General features: G+C 39.9%; 2 protein-coding genes and 1 non-coding gene across 5 annotated transcripts in view; 2 read left to right on the forward strand and 1 right to left on the reverse strand.

Moving 5' to 3' along the window:
• Window positions 1–679: 679 nt before the first annotated feature.
• Window positions 680–4,313, forward strand: LOC122641319 (peptidyl-prolyl cis-trans isomerase FKBP42-like). The gene is made up of 5 exons (XM_043834522.1): window positions 680–832; window positions 2,565–2,749; window positions 2,881–3,003; window positions 3,119–3,271; window positions 3,893–4,313. The coding sequence occupies exons 1-5, from the start codon at window positions 817–819 to the stop codon at window positions 4,217–4,219; spliced, it is 804 nt and encodes a 267-aa protein (XP_043690457.1). The 5' UTR covers window positions 680–816; the 3' UTR covers window positions 4,220–4,313.
• Window positions 4,314–6,937: 2,624 nt separating this feature from the next.
• On the forward strand, window positions 6,938–7,009 carry TRNAP-UGG. Its single transcript has one exon. It is a non-coding gene; the product is annotated as a tRNA-Pro (tRNA).
• Window positions 7,010–10,817: 3,808 nt separating this feature from the next.
• The window catches only part of LOC122642458 (protein SEMI-ROLLED LEAF 2-like), a 96,256-nt gene continuing 82,888 nt past the window's right edge, over window positions 10,818–24,185 (reverse strand). For all 3 annotated transcript variants that reach the window (XM_043835943.1, XM_043835941.1, XM_043835942.1), the window contains exons 18-20: window positions 22,582–22,710; window positions 11,532–11,747; window positions 10,818–11,363 (exon numbers count right to left, since the gene is read on the reverse strand). In XM_043835943.1, the coding sequence (XP_043691878.1) occupies window positions 11,199–11,363; window positions 11,532–11,747; window positions 22,582–22,710 (510 nt within the window). In that variant the 3' untranslated portion in view covers window positions 10,818–11,198. The remainder of the gene's footprint in view (window positions 11,364–11,531; window positions 11,748–22,581; window positions 22,711–24,185) is intronic.

The raw sequence follows: 24,185 nt of genomic DNA on the forward strand, positions 1-24,185 counted from the left end.
CCTCCAGTTGCACAGGGATGTTCGGTTCCCTTTGTTTTGTACACACCTATAAGCATCGTCATGTTTGATGGTGCATTAACATTGGGCATCCTAGTTTTGCTGGTTATAAGCTCTGTGAGGATGTTTTTATGCTATATTTGTTACTTCTCATGATACATTAAAACAAAACTGTCCTTGTTATCCTTTCTGCAAGTAAGGCACATGAAGTTTCTTGTATTGTTATTTTTATGTGAAGTTTGAAGATGAGCTTCTATGTGATTGTTTTGAGCCTCTGATGGTCTTTTGCTAAAGACAGAAACCTCTAATATACTGAAAGAATTTCACTCGTTGACAAATAGAAACTCTTTAGGTTTAAAAGTAAGAAATAACATGACTTTAGGCTATAGTCAATACAATGTTGATTTATGCCGTAGTGACTACATTGTCAGACATTGTATGGAGATAACATGTGCACTTCTCAATGGACACAATCCTAAAACTGCTGTTTATAAAAAAAAAAACTGCCTAATCTATTAATTGAGTGAGGAATGTGCACCTTTTTTTGGCATTATTTTTAAAAAAAATTTTAAGTGATTTTTATATTTTAAATGCTTGGTTTGACACACTGGAACTATGATCTTGTATTTTGTGAGAAGCATAAAGATAATATTGTATATTCCATTGAAGTTTTGTGGGAAAAAGCCATTTGTAATTTGTAGTCTAAACATTTGGTGAACTTAAGTGACTATCTTTGTTCTTATAGTGCACTATAGAGCATGGACCAAAAGCACCCAACACAAGTTTGAAGACACATGGCTTGAACAACGGCCGGTTGAAATGATCTTGGGAAAAGGTACAAACCTACGTGATTCAATCTCAAACTTTTATTTTCCCTCTTGCCTATGATTTGTCAAGCATTTCGTAAATATTTGGTGTGTCTGCACATGTTGTGTCATGCACTTGTGTGGACACAACTAGACTCTCATTGGGATACTGTTGTTCATCTTTAGTCTTTGATCTAGCTTAATATGGTCTCACTTGGATGTTTCCTTTTTATGCTAATTTTTGTGTTGATCGTGTCTTTTGACTCGCTTTAGTAACATGCATTAGAATACACCTAAATACATACTTGTATGCTTTGCGTTAATTTTATTTCTTATTGACTTATCATTCCGCCTATATTATATAAGAGGTAGGGTTCCCCACGATGCCAGTGTGGGGTGGAATCTCCCACACCACACCAATGGTGGCGTGGGGAATTTTATAACCCATATGATCAGGATAGGAGAAAGAAAACAATAAAAAAATCTCACGTGAGAGGGTGATCATAATTTGGTGCTGTGGGGAACTTTTTCCCATAATGTAATGTTATCTAGCATGCAAATAGGCAAGAGCATAGAATTTACTTCCTTTTGAATTTAAGCATCAAATAGTCTCTATTTGAGGTTCCCTTTCACTTTTGACAAGAAACTTGAAGTGAATATGCCCAAGATATTCAAATACCTATCAAGCATGCTTAACATACCTTTACATAGGTGATGCTCATTGTTCATTTTCTTTTGTTACTGAAATATTTACTTGTTTTAGTATTTCTATTCTTATTTAATGTAATTTTTTTTAAATAAATACCCAATATTTACTTTGTGAAAATTTTTATTGGGTGTTGGTTAATGATAATAGTAAGTACACTATCCATATAATTCAGCACCATCCATTGTTTGATTGGAATATATATGTGCTGGTATGCACTGGCATAGTGATATTGATCGAAACATAGCATTTTCCCAGTTTCAATTAGCTTTCCTCATTGGAACCTGTAAAAAATGGACATGTGCAGGCAACATTTGCATACACTTTTCAGTAATTCCAACCATTTTACATGCAACCATACATGGACAAATGTCCAATCATGGCATATTTTTAGGTAGAAGATAATGAAAAGGGGAGTGGGGACATATAGTTTTGTTAACTGGTTTTATGTTTGGAAAGCTTCATTTATCATTTTCTAAAAGGACTCGTAACCAAAAAAAAAAAAAAAACCTTCTAAAATGACTAAGAAACAACAAAAAGACTAATTTATTTATAGGAGCCTTCATAAAGTATGGTATAAGAGGGGAGTCACAAAAAATTAGTGTGCATTTTACAACCGTCTAGTTGGAAAAGGGAAGGAAACAAAATTAAAACAAAACTGAAATGGAAATTTTTATAATCGTTACCAACAATAAATGTGTAACTAACCTTAAACTTTCTAAATCTAGCAATTAAAATCCACTTTACTTTGGAACCAAATTCTTTATATTTGAAAAGTAAAATAAAGATTCCATTCGATAAGTTTTATTGCCAAATTTGGTTACATTTTTAAGTTACACAATCATGATTATAAAAACACCCATTTTCTTTTTTAAACTAATTTCATTTCCCTTTTACTTGCAACCAGATAAACAAGAGGACTCATGTGCCTCTTAAAATGTACTTCTTTCTTACTGTGGTACTGATGATGTAGTGGGCATTTTTCCAGTATGTTTTTTGCTCTGATAATTGATTGACTACGGTTTAAGCTATTCATATTTATCATTGTTTTGTAGAGAAAACTGAGATGGCAGGATTGGGTATTGGTGTCTCAAGCATGAAGGCTGGTGAACGTGCCCTGTTACATGTTTGTTGGGAATTAGGTTATGGCAAAGATGGAAACTTTTCTTTCCCAAATGTCCCACCCATGGCAGATCTCTTATATGAAGTTGAGCTCATTGGTTTTGATGAAACCAAAGAAGTAGGTTGCCCTCGTCCCATCTGGAATCTGTTCTAGTGTATTCCTGGAGGAGTAGTTTTTTACTTTTCATGGTTGGAGTCCTTGCAATTTTTCAAAAATCCTGACTACAAAATATATGATATATTTTTCAGGGGAAAGCTCGTAGTGATATGACAGTTGAGGAAAGGATTGGAACTGCAGATCGAAGAAAGATGGAAGGGAATGCTCTTTTCAATGATGAGAAACTTGAGGAGGCAATGCAACAGTATGAAATGGTTACACTCTTATGTTCCTTGAATTTCTCACTTTACATTTTACAGTAATATATGTTTAACATTCCAATTTTAAGTAAGAAATTTACTGAAATTTACTATTTCTTCTTCTTGCTAGGCAATAGCGTATATGGGAGATGACTTCATGTTCCAGTTGTTTGGGAAGTATCGGGACATGGCGTTGTCTGTTAAAAATCCTTGCCACCTTAATATGGCAGCATGCCTAATAAAGCTAAAACGCTATGAAGAGGCCATTGGACAGTGCAGCATTGTATGTATCTAACTTCATGAACATATTGGTCTCTTTGCACATTTATGCCTTGATTATTTTCAGTGATTTTAGACTTTTGGAGTAACCCTTCAAAATCTCCCTTCAACTTCTTTTTCCTTCATCTTGGTTTCTACACTTCCCTTTTAATGTGTAGAAACGGATTACTTTTGATGTCACCTAATTTCTCATGGCCTTAAAGCAACCTAGCACTAGTCAGCCACCAGCTAGTGTACAAGCTGTTCCCTCACCCCCCCCCCCCACCCCAAAAAGAGCACACACAAATCACCCCTCTTTTGGGCACTAATTAACTTTCCCCTCATCAGAATGCTGCTTTCAAGCAAATCTGCGAAATGTTTACATAACTGGTGTCTAAAACCCAAAGTCACAACCAATGGATGTTCTGAGATTTGATCTATTGGCATATTTCTTATTCTTATGTTAGGTTTTGGTTGTTTATTAATCCTGACGGTTTTTGGGATATGTGGCTTGGCTTGCTTGTTGCGGTTTCTTTAATTTTACATCAATGAAATTTAATTTTCGTCTTAAAATTTAGTGTTATGTCGATATGGTTTGTTGAAGTAATTTTAGGGAGTTCTAATCAATTGCATGATGTCCTCCCAGGTATTGGCGGAGGATGAAAACAACGTCAAAGCACTATTTCGACGTGGGAAAGCCAGAGCAGAACTTGGACAAACAGATGCTGCCCGTGAAGACTTTCTTAAGGCCTGTAAATTCACTCCTCAAGACAAAGCAATTGCGAAGGAGTTACGACTGCTTGCTGAGCATGATAAGGCTATTTATCAGAAACAGAAAGAGCTCTACAAGGGTATATTTGGACCAAGACCTGAACCAAAGTCTGAGCGGAAAAATTGGCTCACCTTAATTTGGCAATGGCTGGCCACATTAATTTATCAGGTTTTCAGGTTGAAAAGGCAGAAAACTGACTAATATGACATGAATTGCAACCGACTTTCAGCAGGAAGTTTTTATTATCTTTGCTCTTTGATAGTTAAGGATTGGCAATTTAAATTATCAATTACTTATTGGAAAAGAATCTGAATTGATAGGACTAGGTTGACTGACTGTCCATCTATATTTCCCAAAACTGAACAAATTGTTACTTATTTTTACCTTGACTAAAATTTGTGTAAGATTGTTTGCATATGCATTGGTGAATTGTATGATACTACTTTCAGCCTCAGCGTTTCATAACCCCTTCATGGCTAATTCTTTGGTGATATCTCTATGGCAATATCAACAAACAGGGTCAAGCAATTGCATCTAATTAATTGCATGGCTTAGTGGGTGATGCTGACTTTTATGTTTGAAGTGGACCATCATTGTAGCCTGATGGAGATACTAGCTAAAATTTCGACTATGATGGTCTTGATTTTACAATTCTTTTTTTACTTCTCTTTGAAGATGTTGTGCACTACTTTCTATGTGATTTGTATTGTCAAAGTGATGCAAAAATTGGAAGTGAGTTGGTCAAAGAGATAAACAAGGCGATCTTCCAACTATAACAACCGCCCCCCAGAAAATATAAAATCTTAGGACTTCCAATTGCTTGTGATTTCCCAGGTGAGCTCGTGTAAAAGGATTAATGTTTCTTATGATGCCCGATTAAAACCAAAATTGCTCTGGCATTGGAGGGAACCTACTCCCATAACAAAATCAGAAGGTGTAATGGTGTATGATTATTGTGTTCTAGTCTTGGTGGGAAAGAATGTTATGAATAAACTATCTTCAACAGGGGATATTTTTTGTACGGACAGCAAGCGGAGGGTGGTCATAGATCATAAGCAATTAAACTCTAGTTGCTTGAGATAAACAACGAATATTCCTCCTTTGTTCATTCTTTCAAGTAAACTGGACCGCCTGACTTCTTATTCTTTCCCAACTCTTTCCCAACTTATGCTGAAGACCAACAATTATCATGTTGTTTGCAAATGTTGGATGTTATAGGGTTGGGGAGGAGTTTGGTGGTGGGATGCTTGGCTCCCAAATAACCATTGTATATACTAGTCAAAACCAGAGCTTTCATGGAAGGGAATTCTCTATTGGTTTTTGGTTTCATATTTTTTCTTATGAGGAGTGAGGGTGCAGTCGGTTAGGGGCATTATAGGGATTTTAAACTAATGAGAGAACCAGCGGAATTGATTCAAAGATTTAAGAAAATAAAAAATTTATTTTATGGATATGGTAAATGTACACTTACCATATTAGCTCATATAATTGGTTTCCTCCAATGTCTTAGTCTTGACATTTTGAAGTTGCATCGTTATATTATTTTCTTTTATCATAATAAAATGCATCACGCTCAAGATAGGAACGTAGAAAATCAATATCAAATGGCCACCTTAGGGTAATGAGTTCTTATAGACAAATATAATGCCTACTATGTATTATGAATTTTGTGCATACATTACTCACAACAAGTGCATGCATATTAGTGAGTGTTTAATGCCATGCTTCTTATAAAGGGAATGGGATTTTTATGTTCTACATTGCTCACAAGAAGTGCATGCATTTACTGAGTGTTTAATGTCATGCTTCTTATAAATGTAATGGGATTTTTACGTTTTCTGTTATCTATTATGAAAAAAAAATGATATTAAGGGTATGTTTGGTTGGAAGAGAAATTAAAAGGAAGGAAAGTGAAAGTTTTTAAATGTAAAAAAGAAAATTTTGTACTCATTATCCCATGGGGTTGTTTGGTTGGAAGAGAAATTAAAAGGAAGGAAAGTGAAAGTTTACTCATTATCCCATGGGGTTGTTTGGTTGGAAGAGATTAAAAGGAAGGAAAGTGAAAGTCTTTAAATGTTAAAAAGAAATTTTTGTACTCATTATCCCATGGGGTTGTATAAACTACTTAAATTTCTTATCATATTTAGCAATCATACATTTACACGTAATTTTTATTTTATTTTTTAAACTAAAGGAATTTAGATGCAAAATAAAGTGACATTTAATAACAAAATATAGAATGATTGATTGTTATTGAAAATTTCACTTCCCTTCCTTTTACTTCCCCTTGCAACCAAACGAAGCCTAAGGCTTCATTGGCTACTTGGTGGGCCGGATGTTCATCCATTGAGAAGGTGGACATTGGCTCTAACGAGAAGGTGCCACGCCAAGGAATGGCCCATGCTCAAAAGGATTAGTTTTAATGTCCAAGTCGTGAAAGTGGTCGAAATGTTGGTTTTATGGATGAAGATAGTGGAGGGTTACACTTCGCCCATCGGCCAATTTTCATGGGATTGGGCTCCTCCATTGTGCTGCGCGCAACTCCCAGGTCAACACTTCAAAACATATGCCCATCCAATGATTGGGCATCGAGCTCCTCAAAATTGCCGCTCAAAATTCAAATTTTAAAGGAGCTCAATGCCCAACCATTGGATGGGCATATGTGTTGAGGTGGTGACCTAGGAGTTGCACGCAACACGATGGCTGCACAACCCTAGGGCATAGAGGATCCAAATCCATTTTCATGGGCCCCTTTCCTCCCAATTATTATATTCTCCGTCTAAAAAGTGGGATTCCAGGAAATCTCAAACTGCCTCGAATTAGGAAAATAAAGACAGTATTATAATCATATGATAAAAGAACCAGCCTTCGATTTTGGCTTAAACCTTAAAAGTTTAAAGACAATACAGTAAACAAATTGGGCGTTTGGTCTAGTGGTATGATTCTTGCTTTGGGTGCAAGAGGTCGCGAGTTCGATTCTCGCAACGCCCCTGTATATTATTGTTTTTGCCTCCATCTCGGAGTGGGCAATGGAGAAGGTGCCCCATTTTTCCCCATGAAGGGGATTGCTCATCAGTTAATTCATGTTATAACCGTATGTGGCCTTCCTGAAGAATCCTTTTTACTCTGTACTAAGTTTAATTGGGGGTAAGGTTCCACTATATTTGCTTCTTTGTCATGTGACTTTCAGAATCATTTCATGAGAATTGCTCTTCTGGTTGTTAGTGGGGCCTCCATTTGGAGAATTCTGCATGTGAATCACAATATTATGGCTAAATAGAGTAACAATTTTTTTGGTTCAGTTGGGTTCTCTGTGGTAGATTTGCAAGAACCTGGGTCATTTGAATGCAGATAATACTCTACTTTGAGCACTAAAGTTACTGTTCAGGATACTTTTAAGTGCTCATCTGGTTAACTTATTCTGAAACAATCAACATTTATTGTCATAATTATCAGTTGATGTATTGTTGGGGCTTTTGCTCATTTGTGTAATTGTAATTTGTTGGGACTATTGAGTAGTAAACAACTGAATGGAAAAGGACTTGATGGCTATGAGAACCATGGGTTGATTTCTACCAACCCAAAAAAAAGAACCATGGGTTGACCTGTGGGGATCCAACGGCATTGAAACATGACACTCTCTTGATCAAATTGATGTGAGAATGGGTGGATTCTCTCTTGATCAAATTGATGTAAAAATGAAAGGCTGATGTTCTCTGTGCCGCAGCGTAGCCTGCGCCCAGACACATGGGCCGGTCATTCAGGGGGCAGGGTGGTCATTTTGCCCACCCCGATGTGTCTAGGTGTAGCTTGCATCCTGGCACAGAGAGTATTTGACCAAAAATGAATTGTCATTATGAAAACAAAAAGAATAATGTTATTTTCGTAAGGATGCAGACTTTCTAAAGACATTGAGTCACTACTTAGATTAGGGTCTAGGCCTCACAATTAAATTGACTTCAAGGTATTAGACATCTATTCAGCTCGGTGAAAAGGTGGTCTTCCATTTATTTGATGTTAATTAAATCATGAATATTTTCCTGAAATTGTTAAATAAAATTTGAAATTTATGTGATACATACATCCACATTGTATTTTTGCAAAAAATAAAAAATAAAAAATAAAATTATGAATACCCTTTAAAATAGACCAAATGAGTATACAATTGAAGGGGAGGGAGGATGGATTTTGTTGGCTGACCATACATAATCAAGGTGCATTCTTTAGCTTGAGATTAGTATAAATGATATTTACCCCAATGCATATGCAAAATAAAAAAGCATGAAAACATATCAAAATCATGGAAACAAGATGATAACAACCCCTGAAAAAATTCGGACAGAAGTAAAATGTGAAATTACCAAAACACCCTTATGTGCTTAAAAATACAAATATGGCAAAAGTAAAGTAGTAAACACCTCTATATGTTCACCAAACATAGCATGATATGGTACAACATGATTATTTAGTTTTAACTATAAAAATAATCAATATAAATATATTTTTTTTTTTTTGGATTTTCTTTTGAGATGCACTAATTATAAAACAATTACATACATGAAAATAAATACAAATATGACCTAAAAATCTGGAAAAATGACTTGATGATGTTAATATTATGACACACAATAAACCTAAATAAATTAAGCAGAATAAAAAATATTTCAAAAATTTGGAGAAAGTTAGACACTCTGGAGGTTCAAAAGCTTTCAAAGGTGGCACTGTTAGCCAACTGTTCTCATTGAACGTTATACAAAACAGAAAAACATTCAATCCTTGCCCGTGAATTAAAACTTGTGTTTAGAGTTTAGACTAGAAGTCGCTCGCCTATCTGCCGTTTGAGTTGGGAGACATGAAAATCCGGATAAATACAGAAGTCTCCATGGATAGCTCTGATATCAGCTGATATGTACACGGTAAGGGGAAGAGATACAATAGGGGTAAATAGGATAACTTGTGGTTTTACTGACGAAATTATATCGTCTGGATTATTAGGAGGTAGCAACCCTCTTCTAGTTTAAACACTTAACCGGTTAAACCAGGTGGAAGTTAGAATAGTTGAGAGCAACACCATGGCTTTGTCTCTATTTAATAGCTAGGATTGAAATAAGAAAGACTGAAAAATCCTAAATATTCTCTTTTGATATTATCTGAAGAAAAGGTTGGCTACCTCCTAATGCGTCAGGACGTTTAGTTTAGTTTGTAAAGCCTTGTTATATCTCTTTTATTTTAAATCTTATTTTCTCTCTCCGTATTATCTCTATTTTCTTATCAATTAACTTTCCTCTCACCACCAGCGTTGATACTTGAGAGTTTAGATCAAATTCAAAGTTTTGGCAAAGTTAATCATTAACTCCTCCGTATCTAAGATACCCGTTTCCTTCGGGTCTCATCCTCAAGATGGTCGGGGAACTATTTGTACCTCGATGCCTTAAAATTTGGTTAGCGAAGACTCAGAGTTGCCCTCCCATTCAGTAAGCATTAACTCATAAGAGGATTTTCAATGGGCTATGCAGGACACAACCACCAATTCAGTTCAAAGGTCCATTGTGAATTCCTTCTCAGTGAGTAAAATCGAACTTTGATGGCTCCATCATGGGGTGGACATCAGAGCACCAGAGGGATGCCTAAAAGATTTCATACTAGGATGGATAGCAATATTCTGAGGACTCGTACAGAAGAGAGCATTTCATGTAAAGCAGGTCTTGCTCCTCGTGATGGGGTTAAGTCTGAACAGAAATGATTGAAGATTGAAATCTTTGTGGGAAAAAATATTACCTTAAAGAGGAAGTAGCAGATTTACCTCCAATAGGATCAAAGGCTTGCCTGATGTCCAATTCCAGTTTGTCATTTTTTTGACAGCGATGGCAGTACTTAGGTGTTGAGAACAGGGGATCCATGAGTCTGGGTCAGCTCCCCACATGGGAACGGGACCCACACCACATGAAGGGGTCAGATCTGTACCCACCTGTCCCCATGTGGGGAGCTGATCTGAATTCGGACCTCATCTAAAATAGTCTATCTAATAACTCATCGCATCAAGGTGGTAATTAATTAGACGTTCTCCCAAATTCTACTTCTTATGGCCACATCAGTTTACAACCTTGCCTTCAACAGAATAACTGTTTCAAGTTCTAATTGGCAGTTGCCACGCCCTGGCCGTACCACATGGTGATTGGTAAATGCTTTCTTGATAAGCAAATCAGGTGTGCCATGGTCTCGAGCACTATCCCTTTTTTAAGTCTCTTAAGAGTTGTTTATTTACTATGGCTCTTTCTTAGGTTCTCAAAGACAATATGCTGCGATATCAGCCCCTTGCAAGTTAGAAAATAAAAGGGCAGGCTATTTCCCTCCAGCTTTTGCTAGTTCCAGGCAACAGATTCAATATGATTGCAAAAAGTCTTTAAAACAGATCTTGGTCTAGAGATTTTTTTTTTTAAAAAAACAAGGAAGTTGCCGTACAAATAAAGAAGAAGTATAAATATATCAATTTCACCAAGTTTTTATGCAGAATTGACTCTTTTCTGGGACCGGGGGGGTGTTCCGAAATGCGGATAGAGATTGAAATAAGAGGAGCATTGTGACCTTGAAACGAGTTTAAATCTTCAGGCCCACTAATTTATAGTAGTAGAGACTACAGACATATTGTTATGCAAAAATGTACAGAGACATGATCTAGAACTAGGAGATTATCAGTTGCTGTGCAGAAATTCGGACAAGTTCTATTAAAAAGTCTCCTCTCACAAAATAGCTTGTATGACACTGTTAAAGTACACAAACACATCCATGATAAATTTTGAAAGAACACTAGTATTAATAAATAAATTAATTATACACCCAATGATGAACATTTTTCTAAACCATCTGGGGGAGCAACCACGAACATGCCCCCAGGATGGAAATATTAATTACAAAATAAGGAGGGAAAAAAAAGAAAAAGAAAAAAGGAATACAAGAACGAAGGGACATGAAAGAAACTTCTCAATGATTCTTCACCACAATAGTGTACAATGTCATGATAGTAATTGGCAGCAAAGCAGATCATAGAAAACACCTGGTGCTTGAAGCCCATGAGCAGTGTACACTCTCAAGATTTTCGGCCTGGCATTAAGCAGGCAGTCTGAAGGCTAATAGTTCCTTGTCTAGCCTAAGAAATCAAGTGTCTCCTATATCATTTGCATCAACAGCCAGCAGCCTTTAGAAAGTTGTCATATGGACTTGAAGCTGGCAGCCCGTAGAAGTTGGGATGTTGCTGGAACTCAGTTGCACACAACAGTGGACCAGTGCCAACCATTGGCTTGTGAAGATTGGCATTTATGTTTTGGTCAAGGAAAGGATTACCAATCTGCAATTTAATATGCTTCAGGTCAAATGGCTTAACAGAGAATTAGATATTGGTATGCACAAAAGCAAGTAAACATGTCCATCTAAACATATTCATGCAATGATAAATATATGCTGGAATGATTTACAGAGTGAAAGTATAATTGCGGAGCAGGGAATCAGCATCAACCTGTGAATGAGATGGCATCTTCTTTGCCTCGTTGTTACAATCCTGTAAATAGAAACTCATTAAATTTTCCTGTTTCTGCTGAGCAATCATGAAAGTGGACAACTTTTGCTTCTTTCCCAACACAAAAGCTTCACAATGGTTGGCCATTTCCTTATATGGTACATCAGGTGTTGTCGAGACTGAGAATCTTCCAACTTGACCAGCTGTCTCCAAAACCTACACACATTTCACCTTCTAAGTACAAGGAAAGGCATTCTATTACACAAAAGTTGGAAAAGCTTGGATACAGTGAGCCGATCAGATTGGTGAAGCTAATAATGATACATTGTAAAGCTTATAACTAAGCCAAAACAAAGATATTAGGAGTGAAGTAAGGTCCCACATTGACTCGTTGAAGCTGATGTGATAGACAAGTAAAGCCAATAAAAGGGCCAAAAGATAAGGGATGTGATGGGTCACCATGTCAAAGATGTCAATGGCTCAGAAAAAATGAAAGACTTTATTCTGGATGATTGGTTCAGAAAAACAAGTTTAGACGTCAAAGATTCAACCTAGTTTTGCTACTTTTGGTGCAATTACAAAAGAACTAAGGCAACTATCTAGCAACTCAACTCAACTCAACTCAGTAAGCCTTTTTGCAATTAAATGGGGTTGGCTAGACACATACTTTCTCTATTCTGCTATGTTTAAAGCCATGACAAGCAGCTCCATAAAAAAAATCCTCACACTGACAAAAATATGCAGGATTCATTAAGCTTTTGTGCTGCTTGAATGGTGTAACTATTCTATGCAAGGAATTTGCGATTTAAAAAAAAATAAATTTGAGGTTTCTGAAGTCTTTTCTTGGAATTGAAGCTGCAAGAGCATAGAAAGACATCTGCCTTTTGGCAACTGTTTAGTTCACGTAGGAACAAAGTACGCTTTTTAGTATTTTCTTGGAATAGAAGTTGCACATATGATGTTGTTGTTGTTGTTGGTATAAGGCTATGCTGATGTTGTTGTTGCTGTTGTTATAGAAGTTGCACATATGACAAGACTAAAAATTGATCAGACACAAATGGATTCCCCAATTTTAAGAGGGTTATGATCAACCCTTCTCACTTTCCTGAGAAAGTTAGTTGACATCATCAGGGGATGAACATTCAGTTTGAACCTTGATGGATAACCACTTGGAGGTTGCTGCCCTTTGCCATCTGATAGTGATGTAAACATTTGGTGCACTATGTTCAAGGATGTCACTTTTTTGAAGTTCTTGTTCAGCTGGGATACATGTTTGAAAGTATAACCAATTCAACTCGGGAATTCTGGGTTCATTCTGGTTTTATTTTTGTTGGTAGAAGTAATCACCTCAACCCATGTCCTCCCACCGCTATATTTCTTATAAAGAATATTTTGGTCCATATAAAAAAATATAGGGGTGATGTTCTCTGTGCCGCAGCGCAGCCTGCGCCCAGACACATGGGCCTGTCATTCAGGGGGGCAGGGTGGTCATTTAGCCCACCCATTTATCTGGGCGCAGCCAGTGCCACTAGCACAGAAAACATTCTTCCAAAAATATAATATACCATTTTCTAAAGGGAAAAGAAAGGAGTTTTTCAGATTTAAAGAAACGTATGCTATCATCAGGAATGAGAATCCCAACCATAGAAGTATACATGCAGTAAAAGGTTTTAATACTGATATCGTATATTTTCAACATAGGCACGCTAAGCACGTTTAGCAATCTGGCTATCATACATTCATACCATTTTACAACATAAATCTTATGATCTCTGGAGAAGAAGGTCAGGAAGGCTGCGAGAAATATTCTTCTCCTATTTCAAGAGACAGGACTGCATTGTTTATTCGTCAGATATCCTCATCCCATGGTAATATATCAGTAATCCATCTCTCTTTAGTCTAAGTCAATTGTTTGGACAGAAAACAGAACTGCAGAGATCTTTCGAGCAGATAAAGATGTATGAAAAAGGATAGATGTGGGTCAGATTGATGCTGTAGCAAGCATCAGTGGAAGAAATCAGGCAGAATTCTTTGATAGTGATGAGATGTTGAAGCCTAAACAGAAGAGGGAGTCAATTGGACTGACTAAAGGAAGAAAAGGGAGAGAAGCTGTACAAAAACAACTTGTGATGGAGTCTATTCCTATTTTCTCTGAAAGAGTATAGAAATACTGTAAAGTTCATTGGATAACATCAGGATGCATGAAAGGGATTTGATGTGGATCAGACGGTTTCTGTAGCAAGAAATATTGTGGAGGAAATTGGGCAGAAAATTCATTTGATCATGATAGGAGATTAAAAATAAACCTGGGTTTGACAGATTAAGGAAAGAAAAGGAGAAAGCAGTACAGAAGCACATCTGCTCTCTCTAGTTTCTCTCTTTCACTGGTTTCCCATTCTATTGGGTTGTTTTAACAAGAGATATCCAGAGAGAGACGAGAATCTGTAGGAGCAAAGCAATCCTCAACTCCTAGTTGTACTAGGACATATCAGCTGACAGCCATCTTCCCTCTCCCTGCTGCTATAATTTTAGTTATCTATAGGTTTCTTATCAATTTTGCATCGAGTCATAAATATACCTGTTATTTGCATTAAAGTTGGATATTACAGTCCTGTTGGAGTCTTTTATTTATTTTATTGTTCAGGACAATTAAGTGCCTCTTTTAGTCTCATCAGAAAATTGTTTAGTTAGGACAAAGGTCTTTTTATTTAAGGACATCTAGTAGGGAATTTCATGGCTTTTATGTCAGCTATATTCTATACGGTCTACAAATACCCTAATTATAGATTGTACAAACACCCATTACTAAAATAATTGATATTTTGTTAGGGGCAGATGCTTCTTTTCTGTTCAGTGTTTTCGGCTTTGAAACCAAAATAGGATTTTCAAAGGGTTCAAAGACTTTAACTTTGGGCCCTGCGCTGCTCCTGCATCAAGTTCTACGAGAATGCAAAACACAATTTGACTGTCTTTCAAAGTAGGATTGATAATCTTAGTATCAATTATTCTTGTTTGTTTAAGCATTGTCTCAGGCCCTTACTTCCATGTATAGTCTTAAATACTTTTTCTCACTCAACCCGAATTGTCCTATTTAGAGTTGTGCAATAACTATGTGATGAAGAGAAAAAAGGCTGAGAGTTCTTTGCAAGGACATCCTGCTATAAGTGGTGAACCTTTTCTGGCAATCATGTAGAAGCTTCTCCAGGTCCTAGGATGTAGCATCTTAGAAGGGGAAGATGGATTTGTCAGGCTAAACAGCCTTTGCTTTCTAATTTTTTTTTCTCCCAAATTTGGTTAGTAAAAGCTTGCTATAAAGATAAGTGAATTCTATGCAGGGACTCTCAACAAAGTCTCTCACACCCCCCCACCCCCACCCCCAAAAAAAAAAAAAAAAAGAAAAAGAAAAAGGAAAATACTTCACTGCATGATTTTCATTCATTGAAAAGGTTATCCAACTACCTTCTAAATTACCTCCATTTACCATAATGTTCAACTTAGACCAATATCTCTTTTCATATCCGAGTTCATTTTGGGATGTTTTGGTCAAAACATCAACAGGATAGTTAGAAATGTGCGAGTTGCTTTCCACTTAAAAATGTGATTGCTTGTGAGAATTGTGAGATTAGGTCTTCTACCACTTAACTTTTGTCTTTCTTTTGTTTTTCTGCAAAAATGCTTTGTTATGACACATTGACACATACAAATCTCATAACACAGCGAGGTGTCACAGCCCGCCTAATTATGGCCCAGGGCTAAGCTTGCAAGCCCATTGGCATAGACCTTGGGCCAAGGAAGAACCAAGGCCTAGAACTCTCTACACTTGAAGAGTGTCTAGAGATGTTGTAGAACCTCTAGAAGCAAGTAAGGTTCTAGTATGCTTCTAGAGAACACTTGTAAATATCTTAGAAAGTTCTAGTTTCATTACTAGAAAGTTCTCCACCATTGGATGGAGAACACTTGTACAGATCTAACCATTCATTGTAGGTTGGGATGCCTATAAATAGAGGTAGCCTCATTTGGCCAAGGCACCAACCAAGCAAGTTAGCATTCAAGCTTTCTAGTGCATTACAAGTTCCATTCACTCAAACTCTCTTGTGTTCTCTAAGTTCTCTTCCCAAGTCCCTTGCTAGAGTTGTGGAAAGGCTGACTTAGTGCTAGTGTGAGTGCTAAGTGCCGGCATGATTGCTTAGAGAGGTCTACGTCCATGACAATTGTGGTATCAGAGCTTCGGTTGCAAGCGAGCATACTTGTGGAGATGTCTACTAACCCTTCAGAGGTCGTGGACATGGCAATGAGCGAGCAAGCCCATGGAAGGGAGGTCAATCCTAACAAGGAGAGGCGAAGAGGCAAAGACAAGTCCGTCGATGTTGGTGCTATGGAGCCACGCGTAGCTCAGGTGGAGTTCGCAATGGCCAAGGTGAAGGAACGCCTCTATGTTGTGGAGCAAAGCAGGGAGGAGTTCGAAGGCCACATGGTAGAGCTCAAGGAGGAGTTTGTGGGCCAAATGGGGGAGCTCAAGGAGTCCCTACGAAGCACTCCCAACACTATAGTGCACAACCAAATGGAGGAGTTTGCCACCTTCAAAGCTCAAGTGTGGGAAGCATTGGTAAGGATGGATGCTCACATCGACGAAGTGTAAGCAGATTGGGTCATGTGTAGGAGGGCAGTGGTCGGGGGAGCTACTACCTCGTGTGAGGTGCCTAGGATGGAGGCACCAAGGCGTTCGATGGGAAGAGAGACGCACGTGAAGTCGACAACTTCTTGTGTCACATGGAGAGGTACTTCGAGGCGATGGCACTCGAGGACGAGGCAACCAAGGTACAGACGGCTACACTCTACCTCACCGATACAATAACTCTATGGTGGCGTAGACGGCATGCTGACATAGAAAGAGGTACGTGCACCATAGACACCTGGGATGGGTTCAAGAAGGAATTAAAGAAGCAGTTCTATCCCGAGAATGCTGCTTTCTTGGCTAGAAAGAGCCTCAAAAGGCTCAAGCATACAGGGTCTATTAGGGACTATGTCAAGGAATTCTCTATACTCATGCTTAAGGTCTCTAGTACTGATGAAGAGGTCCTCTTCAACTTCATGGATGACCTCCAAGGTTGGGCCGCGCAAGAACTACAACACTGAGGGGTGTAAGATCTTGCTTCGGCCATAGTAGTGACAGAGTCATTGGTGGAGTTTAGGAGGGAAGATAACACCAAGGCCAAGAAGAGCAATGGTAGAAATGGTGGGGGAGAGAAGGGTCCCAAGAAATATCCTCCTAGGGAAGAAAGTAGCAAAGCCACTACAAACAAGGAGGGTAGGCCCAAGCATGACAAGAAAGACAAGTTCACACCCAAAGACTCTTGTGCGACAAGCCACACTGGGCTAGGGATTGCCCCAAGAGGAAAGCTTTCAATGCCCTACTTGAGGAGAAGGGTGAAGGTGAAGCACACATGAGGTCCCTACAACAACAAGGTGCTATTAAGGCCAAGGCGACGGAGGTCCAAGCCATTACCTCTTAGAAGGGGCTTATGTATGTGGAGGTGCACATCAACAAGAAGCCCTTGTGTGCTATGGTTGACACTGGTGCTACACACAACTTTGTCTCGACGGAGGAGGCAAAGAAGCTTGGATTAAAGGTGTCCAAGGGGGGAGGATGGCTGAAGGCAGTTAACTCCCAAGTCTGTCCCATAAAAGGTATCGATCAAGGGGTCAAGATGAGCATCGGGACGTGGAAAGGCACTGTAGACTTGTCGGTGGTGCCCATGGATGATTTTCAAGTTGTATTGGGCATGGAGTTCTTAAGAAGGGTAAAGGCTATACCCATGCCCTTCATTAGTACAATGTGCATCATGGAGGAAGGTGCACCATACATGGTCCCGACGGTGCAAGGGACCATAAAAGGCCCCACACTACTTTCAACCATGCAATTGGAGAAAGGGGTCAAGAAGGGAGAGGACACCTACCTTGCGGCATTGCTCGAGGAGAAGGAGAACAGCCCTACGGAGGTGTTGCCCAAGATGTTCGAGAAGGTCCTTGAGGAGTTTAAGGACATCATGCCACCTGAGCTGCCCAAGATACTTCCACCTAGGAGGGAGGTGGATCACGCGATCGAGTTTGAGCCCGGTGCCCAGCCACCAGACATGGCACCTTATCGAATGTCGCCGCCCGAGTTGGAGGAGTTAAGGAAGCAATTGAAGGATTTACTTGATGTTGGATTCGTCCACCCATCCAAAGGTCCATATGGCACCCCGGTTCTCTTCCAGCGAAAGCATGATGGGTCACTACGACTATGCATCGACTATCAGATGCTGAACAAGGTAACTATCAAGAACAAATAACCCATTCCCTTGATAGCTGATCTATTTGATAGACTTGGTGGGGCAAGGTATTTCACTAAGCTAGACTTGCGGTCCGGCTATTACGAAGTTCTCATCGCCGAAAGAAACGAAGCCAAGACCACGTGTGTTACACGATATGGGTTATACGAGTTCTTGGTCATGCCCTTTGGCCTCACCAATGCACCAGCCACATTTTGCCGTTGGTGAACAAGGTTTTCCATCCCTACCTCGACAAGTTTGTGGTGTACTTGGACGACATCGTCGTCTATAGTAACATCTTAGAGGAGCACGTACAACACTTGAGGGTTGTTCTTAAGGTGCTTAAAGACAATTAGCTTTATGTGAAGCAGGAGAAATGCTCTTTTTCCTAAAAGGAGGTGATGTTCTTAGAGCATAAGATTGGGGGTGGAACACTAAGGATGGATGAGAGCAAGGTACGAGCTATACAAGAATGGGAGCCACCTACAAAGGTCACCGAGTTAAGGTCTTTCCTTGGCCTGGTGAACTACTACAGGCAGTTCATTCAAGGCTACTCAAAGAGGGTAGCTCCACTCACTAATCTCTTGAAGAAGAACAAGGCATGGGAATGGTTGGACTCATGCCAAGACGCCTTTGATGACTTGAAGAAGGCGATCATGGAGGAACCGGTGCTTGCCTTGCCAAACTATGGCAAGCCATTCGAGGTGCATACAGATGCATCCGACTTTACTATTGGAGGAGTGTTGATGCAAGAAAGGCACCCCATCGCATATGAGAGCCGCAAGCTCAATGACACGGAGCGGTACTACACCGTCCATGAGAAGGAGATGACCATGGTGGAGCATTGCTTAAGGACATGGCAACAATACCTACTTGGATCGAGGTTCGTGGTCAAGACGGACAATGTTGCCACTAGCTATTTCCAAACATAAAAGAAGAAAAGTCCCAAGCAGGCTAGATGGCAAGACTTTTTGGCGGAATTCGACTTCGTCTTCGAGTACAAGCTGGGTAAGGCCAACGAGGTGGCCGATGCACTAAGTAGAAAGGCGGAGTTGGCATCTCTTAGCCAACCAGAGGGGAAGCTTATAAACTTGATTAAGGAAGGCTTACAACACGATCCGATGGCTAAGAGCTTGCTTGCTCTTGCCAAAGAGGGTAAGAAGCGGAGGTTTTGGGAACAAGATGTCTTGCTTTACGCCAAGAAGAGGAGACTCTACGTGCCTTGCCTACGTGGAGTAACCTAAGGAGAAATCTCATCCGAGAATGCCACGGCACCATGTGGGCTGGTCACCCAGGGCACCGGTGCACGCAAGCCTTGTTGGAAGCGGCGTACTATTGGCCCTAGATGCGCGATGACATAGAGGCCTATGTGAAGACTTGTCTTGTGTGCCAACAAGACAAGGTGGAGCAACAACCACCTAGGGGATTGTTGGAGCCACTCCCTATATCTGAGAGACCATGGGAGAGTGTCTCCATTGACTTCATTTGTGCCCTACCCAGGTCAGAAGGGTGTGGGTTGGTCATGGTGGTTGTGGACAGATTTTCCAAGTATGACACGTTCGTGGCTGCACCAAGGCACTACACGGTGGAAGAGGCAGCAAGGTTATTCCTGAAGCACATCGTCAAGCATTGGGGAGTGCCACGATCTATCACTAACGATCAAGACCCTCGCTTCACGAGGAGGTTTTGGACAGAGCTGTTTAAGCTGATGGGATCAGCCCTACACTTCTCTACAAGCTTCCATCCACAAACCGATGGGAAAACAAAGCGGATCAACAATTTGTTGGAGCTCTACTTGAGGCATTTCGTGAGTGCCAACCAACGAGATTGGGCCAAGTTTCTTAATGTGGACCAATTCTCCTTTTCCGTTGCTTGGTTCTTCGCTTGATTTCAATCTCACCAAAGAAATGAAAGCATAACTCTTTGCTTGTTGTCCTCTTACTCTTTTAGCCTGCCTTGTGGAGGTCTCTCAGATGTCTACGGGAGATCCGATCAGTCTCAAGAGAATTTCCGATCTTATACTAAGAAAGGTATCATCACGACCAGGTCTCGAGGCACAATCTCCAAAAGAGCGACACAACAAATCAAAGTCCATTTGAGATTGCCACGAGACAGCAACCCTTGACGCCACACACGGTTATAACAGGCTACATGGGGAAGAGCCCCTCGGTGTTCAAGTTTGCCAAGGAGTGGCAAGAGAAGGTGGATGTGGCTAAGCCCTACTTAGACAAGGCCATTAAGAAGATGAAGAAATGGGCTGACAAGGATAGGCGGCCAGCAAAGTTCGAAGTTGGGGACCTGGTGCTTGTGAAGCTTCTACCTCAACAATTCAAGTCCCTAAGGAAGGTGCACAAGGGGCTGGTTTGTCGGTACGAAGGCCCATTCGAGATCACAAAAAAGGTAGGCAAGGTATCCTATGAGGTGAGCCTACCTCCAAAGTTAAGAATACATCTAGTCTTCCATACAAGCATGCTCAAGCCATATCATGGAGACATGGCAGACCCAAGCCGTGGAACGTCAACAAGAGCACCAATGAGCATTACTACTTCCTATGATAAGGAGGCTGAGTACATGATCGCGGACCGAGTCCTTCGGAAATAAGGAGTACCTCCTAATAGGGAGTACTTATTTAAGTGGAAGGGGCTACCAGAGAGCGAAGCAAATTGGGAACCCGCAGACTCTCTATGGCAGTTCCAAGAGGTGATACAAAGGTTCCACGAGGAGGACGTGACGAGCACGTCTCCAACTTAGGCGGGGGAGGATGTCACAGCCCGCCCTATTCCCAGGGCTAAGCTTACAAGCCCATGGACATAGACCTTGGGCCAAGGAAGAACCAAGACCTAGAACTCTCTACACTTGAAGAGTGTCTAGAGATGTTCTAGAACCTCTAGAAGCAAGGAAGGTTCTAGTATGCTTCTAGAGAACACTTATAAATATCTTAGAAAGTTCTAGTTCTATTACTAGAAAGTTCTCCACCGTTGGATGGACCTTGTACAGATCCTAGCCATTCATTGTAGATTTGTAGGTTGGGATGCTTATAAATAGAGGTGGCCTCATTTGGCCAAGGCACCAACCAAGCAAGTTAGCATTCAAGCTTTGTACTCAAGCTTTCTAGTGCAATACAAGTTCTATTCACTCAAACTCTCTTGTGTTCTCTAAGTTCTCTTCCCAAGTCCCTTGCTAGAGTTGTGGAAAGGCTGACTTAGTGCTAGTGTGAGTGCTAAGTGCCGGCACCGTTGCTTAGAGAGGTCTAAGTCCGTGACATAGGGCACTGTTCTTTACAAAAATTGAAATCTCCCAGAACCCCAGATCATGCAACTAGGGTTACCTGAGTCAATGGCCTTAATTATTTCCATTCACTCTTCTTCTATTTTTCGGATCTGACTCACAGGTTTTCACTCCTGCACACCTGAAAGAGAAGTGCAAAACAACCCAAAACTCCAGTAAGCCTCACAATATCTAAACAACACTTACATGCTAGCCAAACTGAAACACCACTCTCAAATCCCAACATAAAACCCCAATTTTCCTTATAGGAACCCTTGTCATAGTACCACTAGAACAGTGAGCCAGTACCCTTTATATTATCCCTCATTCAAAGCCACTGATCAGCCATAAAGTCCCACCTTTCTATCTCCAAATAAAATCCTAACTTCCACACATATTTCTCAACAAAACCTAATCTAACCATCAAACCTACCTTTCCAGATCTTAAATTAATTTATTAATTTTGGACTTTGCCCATATTAGAGGCTTCAGGTGCCTGACAGAAAAGATGTTAAGATTCTTAGAGTTGATAATAATGGAGATATTAGAATGGTGAAAATCATTGCATAAAGTTTGGTAGTAAGCAGTATTTAACAATCAGAGTACGACATATTGCAAGCATCAACAGTGACTGCTATATCTGCCATGTGGCTGTTTTATTAGCACCCAAGCTTTTGGATGGTCCACATCATCATCTAGGCATGCTTTAATGTTTAGTCCACTCCAACGTTGCCACATATCAGCGTAATGCTTATTGTTTGAGAAGTCAATTCTTTTTACTATCCGATTGCAAATCTGCAACTGTTTGAGTTGTGCCTTCTCAAAGAAATATTCCATGAAATTCTAGCAGTTTCAGTCAATACATCCTGCTCTCATTCAGGAGACAGGCAAGAGGAGAGCCAGGAAGTGATAAACATGATAGGATAGATAAATTCAAATATATACTGGGTCCTAACTGCAGAAAACCCACTTTTAACGCCATTCTTCAGAGATTCAAAAAGGTTTCAAGTATCATTAGAAACTGAAATGCAAAGGAGAAGATACTTATAAGCATTACATTCAGGTGAACAATGTTTATGTTCACGACTGGGTAATGGTCTCTGTCCTAGCTACAACTAGAACATGAGAAGAATTACCCCCTCCCTTCCTTTTGCTGTAAATAACATCTTATGTTTACTTTAACATCTAAGTTGAAGTAGATTATTTCCCCCATTCTTTGTTCAGTTCATTTAAATTCATTCAAGTAGAAGTAATAACATAAAGGGCATACCCAGTGCACAAGGCTCCCACCACTACGGGGTCTGGGGAGGGTCATAATTTATGCAGCCTTACCACAGCTTCGCAAAGAGGCTGTTTCCTTACTCAAACCCACAACCACTTGGTCGCAATGGAGCAACCTTACTGTTGCACCAAGGTCCACCCTCAGAAGTAATAACATAATTGCATGATAAAAAAATAAAATGGTACCATACCGATTCTAGAAGTTGATCAACACTCAAGAGAATTGATGCTTGCATGCCCATGTGCAAATTTGGATCTGTTTGACCCTCAAATGCTTCAGGAAGAGTCTCATCATCTGTTGGGAGAATTGGAGGTCTAACCTACACATGCAAAGTGGATGTATATATGTCATAAAAGTCTGGTGGAACTTACAGATTAAAAGGAAATATGTGGTGCTTGAAACACTTATTTTTTTTTTATTTTAAAAAACGTTTAAGAGGTTTACAAATTTATTTTCCAATTGGTTAATTGCATTTTTCATTTACATTATTCAGAAAGATAAAAAACATAAACTCTCTAAACAAATTGCCATATTAGACATCTTTGATTATACTTAAATCTTTCCTAAATTCTCGCCGTTGTTAGTTAAATATTTTACCTCCTAAAATTTCTCAAAAGATTACCCCAATATCCATTCATTCATTCTCTCTCTCTCTCTCTCTCTCTCTCTCTCTCCCTAAAGAAAAAAAAGGAAAAACCTAAGTCCCACAACGTTCCCCCCACTTAGCAACCTTCTCCATTCCACCTGCCCATATCAAGAAACTCATTTCATTTGGTAACCACTTTTTGAGGAAACTTATTTTATTAAGAAACTATATAATTCATGCAATCTACTTCTCTTCCCTTTCCTCTTTCTTTCTTTTTTTTTTTTATTTTTATTTTTGTTAATCAAATGCCTTTGTTTTATTTCACTGGTTTAAACCTTTCCTCTCAAGAAGAAAGCTTCCTCCGCCAGAAATCCCGCATTCGGTGGTTAGAGCTTGGTGACTCTAACTCGGCTTACTTCCACCGTTCTTTAAAAGGCAGATTGAGCTCCAATTCCATCACCATGCTCATTGCTAATTATGGTTCCCTGCTCTCTTCTGTCTCCGACATCAACTCCGAGGCTGTCTCCTTCTTCTCCTCTCTTTAACCCTCCCCTCCCCCCCTCCCTCCCCCTCCCTCCCCCCTTCCCTCCGGCCTCATAAACAAATTTATCCCCCCCTCTTTGGCTAGCTTCCTCCTCACCATCTCCTCTGATGAGGAGATTTCCAAAGCTATTCTTTCCCACAAATCCAACAAGGCTCCTGGCCCTAATGGTTTCAGTATGGGTTTCTTTTTGAGCTGCTGGGACCATATTAAAGCTGAGCTCATCACTACTATCCGCAGTTTCTTCTTTAACCCTAATCAACTGGCCCAAATCAATCAGACTTTCCTTTGCCTCATCCCTAAAAAAGATGGTGCATCCTCTCTGTCTGACTTCAGGCCTATTTCTCTGTGCAATCTCCTTTACAAGTTCATTGCAAAGATCCTGGCTAACAGGATTCAGCTTGTTATCCCCTCCTCGGTGAGCCCGAACCAGTTTGCCTTCATCTCTGGCAGAAGCATTGTGGACAACATCATCCTCTGTTCCGAAATCGTGCGTGGGTTCGATAGAAAATCCCACTTGCCTGCTGCCCTGATGAAGATCAATCTTCACAAAGCTTTTGACTCCCTCAGATGCGACTTCATTGGCGATGTGATGTTCCAGATGGGCTTTTCCTCGGCTTTCGTTAGGTGGATTCTAGCTTGTATTTCCTCCCCCTACTTCTCTGTT

This window comes from Telopea speciosissima, chromosome 10, assembly GCF_018873765.1.
Source record: "Telopea speciosissima isolate NSW1024214 ecotype Mountain lineage chromosome 10, Tspe_v1, whole genome shotgun sequence".
In the NCBI taxonomy this organism is placed as follows: Eukaryota; Viridiplantae; Streptophyta; class Magnoliopsida; order Proteales; family Proteaceae; genus Telopea; species Telopea speciosissima.

What these genes read in the sequence shown, in the direction of transcription:
- LOC122641319 (XM_043834522.1), top strand. An exon ending in CAATGCAACAGTATGAAATG is followed by an intron (nt 3,004 to 3,118) that starts GTTACACTCTTA and finishes TCTTCTTGCTAG; the next exon opens with GCAATAGCGTATATGGGAGA. An exon ending in CCATTGGACAGTGCAGCATT is followed by an intron (nt 3,272 to 3,892) that starts GTATGTATCTAA and finishes ATGTCCTCCCAG; the next exon opens with GTATTGGCGGAGGATGAAAA.